This window comes from Xiphias gladius, chromosome 23, assembly GCF_016859285.1.
Source record: "Xiphias gladius isolate SHS-SW01 ecotype Sanya breed wild chromosome 23, ASM1685928v1, whole genome shotgun sequence".
Taxonomy (NCBI): domain Eukaryota; kingdom Metazoa; phylum Chordata; class Actinopteri; order Istiophoriformes; family Xiphiidae; genus Xiphias; species Xiphias gladius.
In genome coordinates this window covers 12,770,681-12,786,027 of record NC_053422.1, presented here as the reverse complement: position 1 = coordinate 12,786,027, position 15,347 = coordinate 12,770,681, and the positions used below count along the sequence as shown (strand labels likewise).

General features: G+C 41.2%; 1 protein-coding gene across 1 annotated transcript; it reads left to right on the top strand.

Moving 5' to 3' along the window:
* The first annotated feature begins 1,545 nt into the window (after nucleotides 1-1,545).
* Nucleotides 1,546-14,524, top strand: efemp2a (EGF containing fibulin extracellular matrix protein 2a). The gene is made up of 11 exons (XM_040119012.1): nucleotides 1,546-1,714; nucleotides 5,710-5,960; nucleotides 6,563-6,611; nucleotides 6,786-6,974; nucleotides 7,475-7,597; nucleotides 7,755-7,871; nucleotides 8,863-8,982; nucleotides 9,062-9,181; nucleotides 9,357-9,483; nucleotides 10,148-10,343; nucleotides 13,622-14,524. The coding sequence occupies exons 2-11, from the start codon at nucleotides 5,859-5,861 to the stop codon at nucleotides 13,781-13,783; spliced, it is 1,305 nt and encodes a 434-aa protein (XP_039974946.1). The 5' UTR covers nucleotides 1,546-1,714; nucleotides 5,710-5,858; the 3' UTR covers nucleotides 13,784-14,524.
* Nucleotides 14,525-15,347: the final 823 nt, after the last annotated feature.

Sequence of the window (15,347 nt, the reverse complement as noted above, 5' to 3'; positions counted from 1 at the left end):
AATTTTATCTGCCATGTTATATAGGAGAGATGTCATGATTAAGCCATTCCAGAGGCAAGATTTACTGATCTTGTGAGTGGTGGATGAAGATTGGAAACAGAGCAAGAGGGAGAGATAAATCAAACTGCTAAAGTGAAGATGGCAGATTGTCAGCAGTCTTCAACCACTGTGCAGAGGAAACTATGTGTTTTAGATTTTAAATATGACCAGCAGATTACAAGTGTTTTAGATTTTAAATATACCCAGCAGATTACATGTGTCGTGAATTAGGAGCTCTGCAGTGTGTGGGGATGTCTGTGTGTGGCCATGGGAATAAGGGACCAACCAGGGGGGCACAGTTGGTCCAGCTAGGGGGTTGTCAGTGTGACTTTCAACAACATCCCTTGTAATGACAGCTGCCATCTCTGCCACCACCCAGGAACACAGGACAGATAGGCATTCAGAGGTTAAGTAAAGGTTTTTTAAACCTGCACACTGGAGGTTTACTTTGAAAAAGCAGCATAAAAATACAGTAATTTTGCCCATAATTTTAAAAATAGCAAGATTGTGCTTTCTAAAAATATAATGACTAGTATTTCTATAAAAAATAAAAAAAGTTCAATTGCAAACTTTAATACAGGCAATCATTTTGTAATGGGTGTTACATTTCTTAAGTGTCTTGGAAAGAAGTCTGCAATTATACTAATGTGGATGCTGCTCATTTAATTTCGAAGAGGCTTTTATTTTGTGGAAAGCAAAAGGGTGACCTTAAAGTTTGGCTTTAAGTTGAGTCCGGCTTAAACTTGTAGGACTAACGTGGGTTAAGCAATATCTTAACCAGTTTGTAACATAACAGGCTGCAAATTTTGCAAGAAAAATTTTTTTTTTAAAGGATTCCAAGTGCAGTAGCGGATTAGTCATGTACAAACACAAAGCAGCGAAGTTAGAACGTTTATTTTCAGTATTTTATCCCAAAAGCGCCACCAGTTTACTCTGTGAAATAAGCTGACAAATTTTCCAAGTAGCTCTCCACACACACTCTCTTCTCCACTCTCTAATTTTTGTACACATTCCATTAACTTCTCTCTTCTTGGCTATAAATATCCTGGATGTCATATTGGACGAAAGCAAGGGCTTTGGTTGCTTTATGGAAAAAAAAGAGGACAAGATGGGGGAGGTAAGTATAGATAGATGGGGGGTAAATGGGGAAAGGGAGGGAGGAAAGGGTGGGAGAGCTTGGGGCTTTTGCGGGGTTTTAGTTTAAATGAAACCAGGTGTGTTGTGGGACCAGAAAGAGGGGCATTGGTTTTACAGAATGGGGGGGGGGATGTGTGAATCTGTGAGTTGTTGTTCCGCCTGCGATTCGGACGGATTTGGAATTTTGGAATTTGGGCTGCAGACCAGGAATTTGCATCCTGGGGGGTCAGGGAGAGGGGGTTTGGAGAGTGGAGGATGGCAGTGCAGGGGGCCGGGGGGGGGGGGGTAAGAATGGGCTGTCCCTCGCTCTCTCTCTCTCCTCTCCGGCTCTCGCTCTCGCTCTCTCTCTCCCTCCCTTTGCATGTGTTCAGCTGCTCCAGCTGTCGGTCTCTCCACTCACTCTCTCAGGGTCATACAGGCAGGAGTTTAAGGGACCACTTCTGTACGCCAACTCAGCCGGGACGACCGCAGCCAGCAGAAGGACACACTGGTCAGAGGGAGACTGAGAGACAGAAGATCGTCTGGAAAAGATTAATCCGTGAGTTTTCCCGTGTTTCTTCAATGTCTTATGCGAAAGTAAAAAGAGATTTGTGTCATACAGAGGACTGGTGGATGACTTATCATGTTTGCGAGAGGTTTGGGGAGACGTAATGGAGGTGAGATGTACCTCTTATCCACTTTTCTGGTACAGGCCATACACGTCACAGTTGCACCACTGCTCTGCTGTCTGCTCTGCTCTCCCAGCTACACTTGGCTCCTGACGAGAGCCAAGATAATGTGTCCCACAGTCTGTGTAGTTCGCTTCTTGGCTCGGTGTTTCAGAGACTGTAATAGGGGGGTAGACAGGAAGAGAGGCAATGAGTCACAGGGCATGTATTATTGTACAGTATGTTGCAAAATTCTTCCAGCTCATCCCTCTTGTATAACATTTCGAGTCAGTGTCACAGTCTTAGTTTCTCTAGTCACTCAGGGAAAACTACAGTAAGACAATTTGGGTTAAGTTTTAAGTCAAATTTCTGAGAGAAAGCAGCAGCTTCTATCGAACAGGAGGAACAGGTGGCAGCATTAAACACACACAGAAACAATCTTGAAACCTGGATGACATCTCAGACAGATGCTGCCTCACTATTCTATTTGACAGTGTATTTTATCACAGTTTATACAGTACACTCCTAATAGCTAACACGTGACAGCTCCACCATCACTCTATTGACTCACGTGGGATTATAAAGGCAACAGGAAGGAGTGCTGTTCCCCTGAGAACAGCCCATCAATCTTTTGCCACATTGTCTGCATATGCTAATACATCACAGCCCTTTAATGGTCTTCACAGAGCGAGACAGAGCACCTCAGGAAGGATTTGTTACAGTTATAGTGTGTGAATTTCCCCTGCAGGCCACTACACATCACTGACTGAGGAGTTTCTCACAACAGGGGTTAGGGTGTGTGTGAGGTAGAGACCCCCTGATTGTGGATTTGCAGGTTCACTGCCACAATGGTAACAGAGCGCAGCTGGAGCGCTGGGCCACCATGTTCTCAGGCTGCTCCACGCACAACAGAGCAGAACAACACAAAGCTGGCTATGTATACACTTCAAGACATGACCATCCTGCAGTTAACACTTTGTGTGTCTGTGTCTGTCTGTGTCTGTGTGTCTGTGTCTGTCTGTGTCTGTGTGTGTGTGTGTGTGTGTGTGTGTGTGTGTGTGTGTGTGTGTGGTCCAACTGTGTGTTTTTCCTGGTCCCCATGTGGTCACTTTTATAAGCCGCCTGACATTTTGCTTGTTAAATTGTTCTGACTTTGTGAATTCAAAAATGGGTCAGCCTGCTGTTACTGAGGCCAAGCTCCAAATGGTAATTATATTAGATTATAATTATTTTATCATGAGATGTAACGTAAACAAAATGCACGACAGATGTTTTTTGAGGTATGAACTGCATCTCCTTTCAAATAAAAATTATTTTCATTATTTATTCATCTAATATTTCTTGATATCTATAAAATCTATAAAATGTCTATAAAATGTAAGGAAACAGTGAAAAGTGCCCTACACAGAATCTTAAAATCCAAGGTGACGTTGATTGTTTTGTCCTTCCAAGAGTCCAAAATCCAAATAAATAAAGTTTACTTTCTTAGAAGATTTAGAAAACTATCAGTTATTCACATTTTTGAAGCCGGAACCAATGAATTTTATCCATTTTTGCTTAAAAAAAACTACTTAACCAATTAAACAATTATAAAAAATTAACGCTGATTAATTTTCTGTCGATCACATAATCGATTAATCAACTTATCACTTTACCCTAGTAATTAGATTAGATTGTAATCATTTTATCAATGCAGGTAATGTGGACATGACACACAGCAGGTGTTAGAGCAGCAGCATTAGTAAGGCGATGTTACAGTGAACCTGTGACTCTCTGTGGTCGTCCAAACCCAGACCAAGAACTTCTGCACTAGGTCCACATTCTCTGATACACAATGAGGAGAGATGAGAGGTTGGGGGAGCGATGGCCGGAGGTTTGGCACCAGCTGTCCTCTTTTGTGAACCACGGGGGGTTTCCCAGAACCTGATACTCTGGGAAACACTGCCGTGGCAGGGCATCCCAGCTGAGAACTGGCGCCCACATCCTTGCCACGGGCATTCCAGAGGTCCACCGCCACTTGATCTCCAGCGGCAGCAGGGCAACACCCATGCATCCCTGCTGCCCACACTCAGTAGCCAGTGAGTGGCTGGACCCCGGACCGATGGTCAGTTTGTTTTTGGGTGGTTTTGGGTCAACGTCTTGCTGGATGTAAGTGGCTGCTCGGCCAGTTCAAAGAGGTCACGTCCTGCGGTAGTCTGACTGCATGGTGGTATGTGTTACTGTCGTGTTTTGCTGCTGTTCACCGCACAAAGGTCACAAATGGCCTGTGATGTCATCCACTGAATATCTGATGGTGTCCACGTCACCCTGCGGATTTCTGTTTGTCTCAACACAAAAAACAATAAGCAATGCCTGTAAATGTGGCGTCTGGAGTTTTATATCAGAGCGTGTGTCTATGCACGTAGACAGGCGGTGATTATAACTTTCCTGTCATGCATTTTAACTGGAGCTCACTGACTTTGAAAACAACACTTGCTTAGAATGTTTTTATTCCTTCAACCAGCCTGATTTTCTCTGCATTTTTTTTTTTTTTTTGTCTATGGCAACTGGAATAGGTGATTTGTTTATGTTAAGAGTCAGCTGAAACACTTATACCTCCTCTCCAGGAACATTAACTGAGGGATGGTTGTGTCCCTGCTGGGAGAAAAGCCAAGTCCATCAGAGCACTCGGCAAGCATAATACACTATAAATCTACCTCAAAAATACACAACACTCTACAGAACACTGCAGAAAAGACCTCTGGTGGCAGATGTACTCAGACCCTTAAGTAAAAGTAGCAATGTCTCAATGTCAAAATACTCTACTATAAATATAATAATATATGATAATCAAAAGTCCTGAAAAAAACAAAAACTAAAAGTATCCTTTATGTCCTATCCTTAAGTGTAAAATTATGCAGATCCCAAGGTCCTGAAAGATTATGATTTTAATTCATCTTATTCGCACAAGATATCATTTTGGGTGCAGTTATGATCTTGTAAAACAAGTTCCAATTTACTAATTTTTCTTCTGTTAGTTTTGTTGCAGGACAAGTTGCAGCTTTGTCGTTCTTATTGGTGAGCTCACATAAATACCTGCAGAGCTTTGATCAAACTCCAACATCTTATGAGTACACCCAGTCGAGTGGGTGCCCAGGGCCTTTAATCTATAATGATACATCATATTTTATAAGTTAATCATATGTTCTGTATGTAAAATCAAAGTAAATAATGACTCTAGATGTGTAAAGTACCATAAAATGGAAGTAAAGTTCCTAAAATTGTACTTATATAATCTTGTACTTAAGTAACTTGAGTAAATGTACTTAGCTACTTTCCACACAACACAGCATCTGAAGAGAAGGAGAGTCCTTGTCACAGAGACAAATTAACTTGAAGTTTAGCTCGGGAACTGGGGCAGCTAAGCAGGAGATGCTGTTGTAAAATATGCAAGTAATAGCCAGCATTTATGTGCTCCCACCGACGCTGCCCTGATTCACAGTAAACTGAACCTCTGGAGGCAGCGCTCAGCGAGACTATCATTCCAGCGAGTTGTAGTCTGCCAGTCTGCAGACACAGAGGGCTTTCTGTGAGCAGCTAATATGAGAGTATTTCTGTGATGTTGACTTTGTTATTTTCAGCTGAAGGATGGAGTACGTCACAATGTTTATGTTTTTACCTGGCAGACTGATTTATTCCATTTATTCTTGCTCCAATCAAGGGAGAACTGTTTGGTTGACAAACACTGAACTTGAGTTGATTTATCCATTTCAGCTGTGGGAACAGCTTACAGCACCAGTGCCTTTTGAGACTGAATCGAACCATTTTGTGATTTCTGGGTTCTAACATAGTTTCTTTTATGTCTTTTTTCCACCTCTCTTTCCCTCTATGTGTCTCTGAAATACAGATACCACTTCTTGGCTGCTCTGTACATCCCAAAGTCTCATCTTCAAGGCACTGCTACCTGTCCGATAGTTGTGTGTGTGCGTGTGTGTGTGTTCGTGTGCATGTTGTACGTGTGTTCCTGTCCCATCTCCCGCCAATTAATGCATTAGTATGCAGGGTGCTTGTGTGTCAAACCTGTGCGTGTGCATATGTGTGTCAGTGCTCCTCCGCACTGCTATTTCACAGCCACCTACAGAAAGTGACACCTACACGGTAAGGATGGATGAATCTCTCTCCCTCCTTCTCTTCTCTTCTCTCTTATTCCTTTCTTTTTCTGTATATTACAACTGTCGGTTGATATTTTTGTGTTGAAATGTTGGCCTCAATTCCCCTCTCTTAGCTCTCCTTTTTTACTAGCTCTTCTTCTTCTGCTTTAATAGTCCACAGCAGTTTTCCACGTCCAACATTTTATAGTAATCCTAGCTGGGGGTAATTTTAGTTTTAATTCCATGTTTCTTTAGACCTCACTTTTTCTTTCCATGCAGCTCACATCAATATATTTTCTCCCAGAATGATATTCACCCTTTTTCCAAACACTGATCTTACACTCTTTGTTTTTGAAATGACATTTGGCTTAAGGAAAGCAGTTTAAACTGTCATACTTCCTTTAACAGCAGCAGACTTCTTGTCTTTTTGGCCCAGCACTCCTACATGGAAACAAGTTTTTCTATCGCTGCTTCTTTTTTTATGTCCCACTACTGGGGAATTTATTATGTATTATGAATTTATTATGCAACTTTATGGCTCAGAGGTACTGTTCACATCTTTCTTTCCATCGTTTTCTCACACTCTCTTTTTCTCTCTGCTGCTTTTAGGAATGCACAGATGGGTATCACTGGGACCCTCAGACTGAGCACTGTAAAGGTAAAGCTCTCTTTCACCTATAGTTATTCCCCCTCAACGCCAAGTTCTCATGTACAGTAACAGCTTTGATTGTCCTCTTGCTCTCCAAGCCCTGTCCTGTCTTGATTTGTCTCTGCCCACTGTCTGTACTTCACGCTCAGTAATTAAATATTCCCTCTCTGCATCTCCCGTCAGATATAAACGAGTGTGAGACCATTCCAGATGCCTGCAAGGGGGAAATGAAGTGTTTCAACCACTACGGAGGGTACCTGTGCCTCCCTCGCTCTGCGTCAGTCATCCCAGCTCCGGAGCCTCCCATCACGCCCACCGAGCCCTTTAACCCCTGCCCTCTGGGCTATGAGCCGCAGGGAGAGAGCTGTGTCGGTGGGTGTCTGGTGGACAGGTGGCAACAGGATGAATGATTATAAAGCACCTTTGTGTGTGTGTGTGTGTGATTGTGTAAATTTATTGTTAGTGGCCACAGATTGTGAGGGACAGGTGGCCGTAGCAGGTGTCGGGACTGGAGGCAGCGTGTTGGCTCAATCTGTGTGGGTGTGAATGAGTATGAGTCCACATGGGGCAGACAGACAGTGTAGGAATGTGGAAGATTTCACACCAGGACAGCTGCTGTGTTTTAAGGGCCGAGAAACCTACTTGCGCTCAGAGGACAGTGAGGTGTTCATCTTGGTCTGCATGAGACAGCAAACATGATTCAACATGATGTGATAATATCAGCTGTTGGGTGTAAATGAGGGGAGCAGAATCGCCACAGTCTCCCCTCTTAACAAGCGTATCGCTCAGTCAGGCTGAATGATGCTGCGTTTGCTCACAGCAACCACATTTTTGACATTCGTGTCTCTGTTTCACTTCACCCACAAACACAGATGTCGATGAGTGTGAGCGAGACGAACATGACTGCCAGCCCAGCCAGCAGTGTATCAACACACTGGGTGCCTTCACCTGCCAGTGTCCGGATGGTTACCGCAAGGTTGGCACAGAGTGTATCGGTGAGATTATCTGAATTATCCTTTAACTAGTGTAGCTATGTAGGTTTGAATATGGCAACTCAGAAAAAAGGTTTTACTACATGGCCTGTGGTGAAGTTAGTTGTAGTGGCAGGGGTGAGATTAATAACCTCTTCTGACTCTTATTTCTCTCTCTCAGACATCGATGAGTGCAGGTACAGATACTGCCAACATCGTTGTGTCAACGTCCCCGGTTCCTTCTCTTGCCAGTGTGAACCTGGTTTCCAGCTGGCAGGAAACAACCGATCTTGCATTGGTGAGTGATGCAACCGGTAATGGAAGAAGTATTAAGATCATTTAGGCCACTTAGCTAAAAGTAGCAGTACATCACTGTAAAACTACTCCACACAAGTAAAAGTCCTGCTTTCATAATCTCACTCGTAAAAGTATAAAATTAATAACAGCAAAATATAAAGTATCAAAAGTAAAAGTACTTGTTATGCAGCAGAATGGTCCCTGTCAGAGTAATATTATTATATGGTATAGAATAGGAGTATTATTACTGATGTATAATCATGTCCGAAGCAATTAATGTAGTAGTTAGTCAAAGTGGAGTTAATTTTAACTATTTTATATACTGTTCAGCAGTTTAATCTGTACTAATACATTATTTCCTATAAACTAATTAGGGCTGCAACTACCAATTGTTTTCGTGAGCAAGTTTTTTTTTCATAAATCATTTCAGCTCCCAAGCCAATCATACAGTAAATTTTGTGTGTAAAATCTAATTATTTATTCAGGTTTTAATGCTCAAAACCTCTGTTAATATTCTTCATCTGTTGTGGTTTGATCACATTTGATTTACAGTGGTTTGGCAACATTAACAACAAACCCACAATTGTCATTACTTCTTGATTTATTATCGGTAAACTCTAACTGATGCAAGGACGTACAGGATGTGAAGTCACCTCAGTTTAAACCAGTGAGAAAAACAGCACAGATATAAATCTCTCATGGTGAAGAAACCAAAAGTGTTTCAACTGGTAGTTAAATAGTACATGTTGGATCCCATCACTCAAAGTAATAAGCTGATTTAGAAAATATGTTTTTAGGGACTTTAAATGTATTTGGAGCTTTCATTCAGATTTCTGCCTTCATGAGTTTGAGTTTTGGATCCAGAACCTATAAAAGATTTGGGGATGTGTTTGCTTTCCAGTCTGGATTACCACAAAAATAACGAAAACCTTATGCGGCATTTAAAGTTTACATCTACAGTGTACTATAAAATCTACCTTACCTCCTTTCAGATGTGAACGAATGTGACATGGGTGCCCCTTGCTCTCAGAGGTGTTACAACACATATGGGACCTTCCTCTGTCGCTGTGACCAGGGCTACGAGCTGGGGCCTGACGGCTTTGCTTGTAACGGTAAGAGACACTCTCTGTCTGACCCCTTCTGTCTTTGATGGTGGACAGTTAATAAAAATCTGAACTTGCAACATGACAGACATCGATGAGTGCAGCTACTCCAGTTACCTGTGCCAGTACCAGTGTGTCAATGAGCCAGGGAAGTTCTCCTGTGTGTGCCCGGAAGGATACCAGCTGCTTGGAACCAGACTGTGCCAGGGTAAGCACACCTGCTTCCATTTCCTCCCAAAACTAACACCTCTCTGCTCTCAGAGTCGCAAATGCTCCGCTGAGTCAGTACTTATTCATTCGTTGACAGCGGCTCTATTGTTGTACACGCCTGTCTTGTCTTGTTCCTGTGCAGTTAAACATCATGAGCTTTTTTCCCTCGGCAGATATAAATGAATGTGAAACAGGTGAACACCAGTGTACTGAGACACAGACATGTGTGAATATCCACGGACGATACCAGTGTGTGGACACCAACCGATGCCAAGACCCATACATCCAAGTGTCTGAGAAGTGAGTGACACCTCATGAAAGCTCGAGTGTGTTCATAGACAAACACACACTTTCACACACTTTTTCCCAATTACTCAAATATGTGCTGGGTCCTCAACTCGGAATATAATCAGCCCCTGTATGGAGTATGGCTCATACTGCAAGATTACCCCAATTTTTTTTTCCACATATGAGTCCAACTTTGCAACCTTTTCTTTTGAACATGGTCCTGTGCAATAGGAAAACTATTACAGTTGTGAACAAGTGTTGGATTGGTAACAGGTGTGGTTCAGTATTAATATATCCCAGATGACTTGGTGGTATAAATTGTGTTTTACAAAAACATGAGGGAAAAAATGGCTACTGTTCAATATTTGTTTAGATTTTAGGAGAACTTTCCTCTTGGTCATATTACTCCCTCTGCTGGCTTATTTATGAACTACTGTTGATGCGTTTCTGCTCCTACTATCGTGAATGGATTACTGAAGGGGCCCAAAGGGCTCAGGGGCCCATGGGTCTGTTAACATTTCTTGTTGTAAAGTCTAAACGATGTTACACAATTACTGCAAAAAGACGCAAAACAACTACATTGAGATGCAAAACGATCACAAAGACGCACAAATGACTACAAAGAGATGCAAATCACTCTGACTTTTTCTTTTTTTTTACCATTGTGTGTGTCCAGCCGCTGTGTGTGTCCTGTCAGCAAGCCCGCCTGTCGAGATCTGCCTTTCTCCATCGTCCACCGCTACATGACCATCACCTCGGAGCGCTCCGTCCCCTCCGACATCTTCCAGATTCAGGCCACCAGCGTCTCTCCGGGGGCTTACAACACCTTCCGCATCCGCTCCGGTGACGAGAACGGAGACTTCTACATCAGGGTGAGAACTGTTACAGGGCAGAGCACGATGGGGAGCGCGATGTCGCACTGACTTGATGCTGATTGGCTCAGCTTACCTATGCAACGGTTGACAGAACCTGTGTTCAGACTGAAAAACTTGTGATGTTTAATTGCAATGACCATAAGAAACGGTTCTTCGTGGGGGTTAGGTGGATATATTGGAACAGGACAAACTTTTTATTAACTGAACCCTGGTCAGTCGGTAGTGTACACTACATATGATGGGGGTTCCCTCTCAACTTAAGCTACATCAGCTACAAGTTACCCACCACCTTGAGTCATACCAGTCCACCTTTACAAATAATTCTGCGTTTACTGGTCAAACGTATTGAGAGTTTCTTCTACCACCAGGCCCTTTTCACAACAGACATTTTGACTTGTCACAGTCCAGAAAGTGAAAAAGCATAGGTGTGAAAAGCGTATTAAATGGATTTGGGGAGTCGGACTGCATTGAAGTGCTACTGAACTACCTAAAAAATCGATTGACATTAAATTGAGCTTTAGTGTCACATTATGGTGTAACTATCGATATAGATATAGATTTTTGGTGTTCATGGTTCACCGTTTTTCAACACAGACCTTATAAAAATGTTTTTTTCCCATTATTTACTAGCATACATTGGTTAACCTTCCTGATAGTTTTGCTATTGAGAAACTAAACCCACTGTTGCAGCTCAAGATTTGGCATAAACATTGTGTAATTGAGCAATCCTTTACTCCTTTAAGAACACATGTTCTTTTGTATACACAGGAAGCTCACAGGATACAGTAGTCTGACATGTTTATATGCTTTATTGATAAAAAAAAAAAATCAGCTTTCTTTAATTTAAAGGTACTATATGTGACAATGTAAAGAAATTTACATTTATTAATCACTCTTTTATGGCTAATGTGTGAACGATTTGTAACGTAACGTAAAAAATGAGACCTCCTCCACTTTTCTCAGTTGCGTATAACAGCCTGTAAACTGATATGTAAAAGACTCGGGACGATTTTTCCAGGCCTTGCCTAAATGCCTCTCCTCTGCTCCCCTACAGCACCAACAGTGTACCACACTAGCTAACGTTAGCTTAGCAATGGAGCTCGCTAACATCAATAAACAACTGGCTCCCAGCACAATACAAAATGTCTGTTCTGTACAAACTATTACTTTGTATATTTTATGTGCATTATCTCCAATCTAACATTACTCATCCTACTCTATACTGTGTTTATAACTGACGTTAGTTCGGGATTATTGTTGTCTCAATCCACTGCCAGACCCATTCAGTACAGTAATGATACTCGACAATATAAAAGGTCTATTCTATATTGCTGAAACATTGAGTGCGTTGATTTAGCGAAATGAGAGTGATGTGATGGAAACTATCATGTCAATAATCAAGTGTAGAACCGTTCATCATCTCGCAAATTTAGCTGTGCTGACATAGCTGAGCCTCTCTGTGAAAGCTAGACGAGCAGCGATTGATATAGCTGGCTAGCTAGCCAACGCTGACGTATCAAATAAATGCAGTCAGCGTATCATGCAACAAGAATGGATTAGTTCAACGTGACTAGCCTATATATTGCTAGCTAGCAAACTGATAACGACATTATGCTTTATAAATTCTATTTAACAAAAAATAATGTTAGTCAAACTATAGTCTTGTATAGCCAGACCTATCTCCACACTTTGTTTTAGTACTGTGCCAGTGCTGGAGATTCAGATCTGGTCTATTGTCTCAAATGTTGTTTATAGTCAAACTATGATAAGCTTTAGTTACGTCATCTATCAACATGATGACAGTCCATCACCTTCGGTCTCGTGTAGGAGTGCGAGGTTGTGGGCAGGCAAGTGCGAGCAACAGGATGCTGTCCGAAATTCACTTAATGGCCACCAGTGTCATTAATAAAAAGGGTTTATGAATTTTATATATAGTATCATTAAATTCTCTTACCTAATTCTGTGCCAGAAGCAGGATTTTGTGAAAAATAAAGTAGATTAAACATCACAGGAAGCATAGGTTGTGAACTTTTTTAATTGGTCGTAGAGAGCGAGGCTAACTGTACTGTGAGTTATGTATTTTTGAAAACACGATTTGTCATAGTTCTTGAATTCCTATATCTCTGCCTCATTCAAATTTCGGCAACTTTTTTTTGGTACCATTAGGGCAGTTTCCACCAATGAAAAGTTTGGCAATACTCCAGACGTTTAATGTGTAAGGGAGGCGCCAAGGTAGAGAGGTGAGGCAAAGATGCTGCACACGGTGAGAGGGACAGGTGCATGCAAAACAACAGGAAGCTAGTTATCGTAGTTTGGCCCACTTATCAACAGCTGCAGCACTAGCAGATACACTTATTTTAGATTCAGTGTGTCTCACGCTTTCCGGGGATACAATTTTCTCTGATGTCCATCAAATATAAACTTCCACGAACCCGCTTAGAAATCATAGACACAGCACTCTCCTAATCACTCCAGAACATGTCTGAGAATCATTAGGTTTTTAAGTTTTCTTCAGTATCAAAGTAATTCACTGATAATTGTCAGTACATCCAGTGGTACGTAGCAAACAGATGCTGTTAAAAGTGAATTCGGCGTACTTAATTTTCCAAAATGTAAACAAATAGAGGCTATAGAAAAAATGGGGCTGAAGTTGTAGTCCACAGAGTAACTCAATCCATGGCATCATTATACTTACTTTTTCATGTAAAAGTTCTGTTCATATAAGTGAAGACTTTTAAAAGTCTTTAATGTTAAATATAACATTATACAAAAAACTCTAAAAAAAAAAAATCATTTGATTATACTGATATTTAATCTCACATTCAATATATGTAGTTACATATATAGAGTATAATGTAGGAAGGCCAAAATGAAAATTAAAAACTGGGCTACTTTTCCGATGATTGGGCTACACTGTCTCTAACATGATCATCCAGTTGAATGAACACCTCTTTAAAATAAGATTTATTGCACAACTTTTGTATTTGACTACATCACTTTTAGACAGGTGTACCTCGTAAACTGGCAACTCAGTGTAAGTAATGGTGAATAACATGAATATGTCGTGGCTGAAAAACAGTGAACCTGTGCTTTATTTTAAAACAATATTGTCAATAATAATACATTTTATTCATAAAGCATTTTTCTAGATGGTCGAAAACGCTTTCTTTACATGTGCTTTTGGGTATAGAAGTTCAAAAACTCACCCGAACAATGATGACAGTTCCCTCTGCTGCAGAAACGTACCTAGTAATATTTGTTTCTTCTTTCTCCAGCAAATCAATAATATCAGTGCCATGCTGGTGCTGGCCCGCGCTGTGTCGGGGCCCAGAGAGTACACGTTGGACCTGGAGATGGTGTCGGTTAACCCTCTGCTCAGCTACCATGGCAGCTCTGCCCTCAGACTCTCCATCTACGTCGGGCCGTACACCTTTTAAAGAGGAAGGAGAAGAAGACTGGAGGGACAGAAAGAAAAGATGGAGAGAAAGAGCTGGGGAGAAACACGGATGCATAAAGGGAAAAAGAAGCTGTAAAAAGAAGTGGTCAATGCAGTTCAACCAGTCACTGTGATGTTACACTCTTAGCTTTTTGTACTTAGTTGTTCCAAAGAAAGCCACACAATTCTGTCAGCCCACCATATTACCTGCAAGAAATATACAGACAGTACAGTATGGAAATACTGTACTGTAGCAGTAATGTCTCACAGATAAAAAGCAGCCTTAAAATAGTTAGTCCAGTCAAATTGTTCCCTCGAGTTGTATGTGTCAGTTTTTTTTGTTTTCTAGGATATCATTTTTAAAGTTATTTTTTACTTTACACCTCTCTGACAGCCTCATTCTGTGGTTAGTGTGTATAAAAAGGGATTTCTTTTCTTCACACCTGTATCAGGGTGATAGCAAATCTGTGCCATTTGCCGACAGGTGGAGTGAGTCACGCCCAGCGTCATTAGATTAATTTGTTTTCACCCGTTTACATCCTTATCTTCAGTTCCACTCTGTTTGTCACTTTATTCTTGTCAGCCCCCTGTTTCCTGTTGACAGACGTGATTCAGTAACCACTCGGATAAGACCTCAGCATCCACGTTCCTCCTTCACCCTCCACTGGTCATTCCTATGTTCAAGCTCTCCGTAACTGCCATGTTTCGGATTGTCACGTTGCTGATCGGTTGTTGTACTTTGTTGTTGTTTTTTTTTTTTTTTTTTTTTTTGGTCTAAGATTTGAACCCAAATAAAACAATATACCTTTACATCTTGTTGATTAGTCAATCAACAGAATACTAATTGGCAATTATTTAACATTTTCTAACTCGAGCTTCTCCAGAGTCAGGATTTGCTGCTTTTTCTCTGTTTTATATCAATTTGATTTAAGACTGTTGATTGCATTAAGAAATGTCTTTGACTACATCACCTCTGGCTGTGGGTAAAAGATATTGAAACATTTAATTTTTTTTAACATGTTATAGACCAAATGATCAATTAATTAATCAAAAAATAATTTATTTTCAGTTTAATCAATAATGGAAATAGTAATTAATTATAGCCCTAATAATCTTTATTGATAATTCTTTGAAAGTTGGGTGAGTACTGTTGTTTGAAGCTCAGTAATGTTATATGATGTTTTATCATTAGGCCTTGCAGTGGGTTGTTAGCACGGTACGTTCAAGTGTAGGATGGGCTCAGTGCTGCCCCTTGTGGCCATTGGGGGAAAAAAACAGCCACTCACCAACTGTCAAGTACCAGTGGGTGTTTTCCACCCTCAGCCTCAGGGGGCAGTAACAAGCCCATTATGACTTGACCCTCCACGATGAGGTGAAGAAGACTCCGCATTAGAAAACGTACTTGGAAAAGTGAAACAGAGGTGAGATTTCTGCTTTATCAGAAGTGTTTTTCAAACGGTATATTTTAGCTTAACATGAGTAAAGAATTCAAAGTTGAAGGCTTAACTGGTTGGTTTTGCGGACATGTGTCCGGTTAACCGCCCCATGTCCGCTAAAGGTCAGCG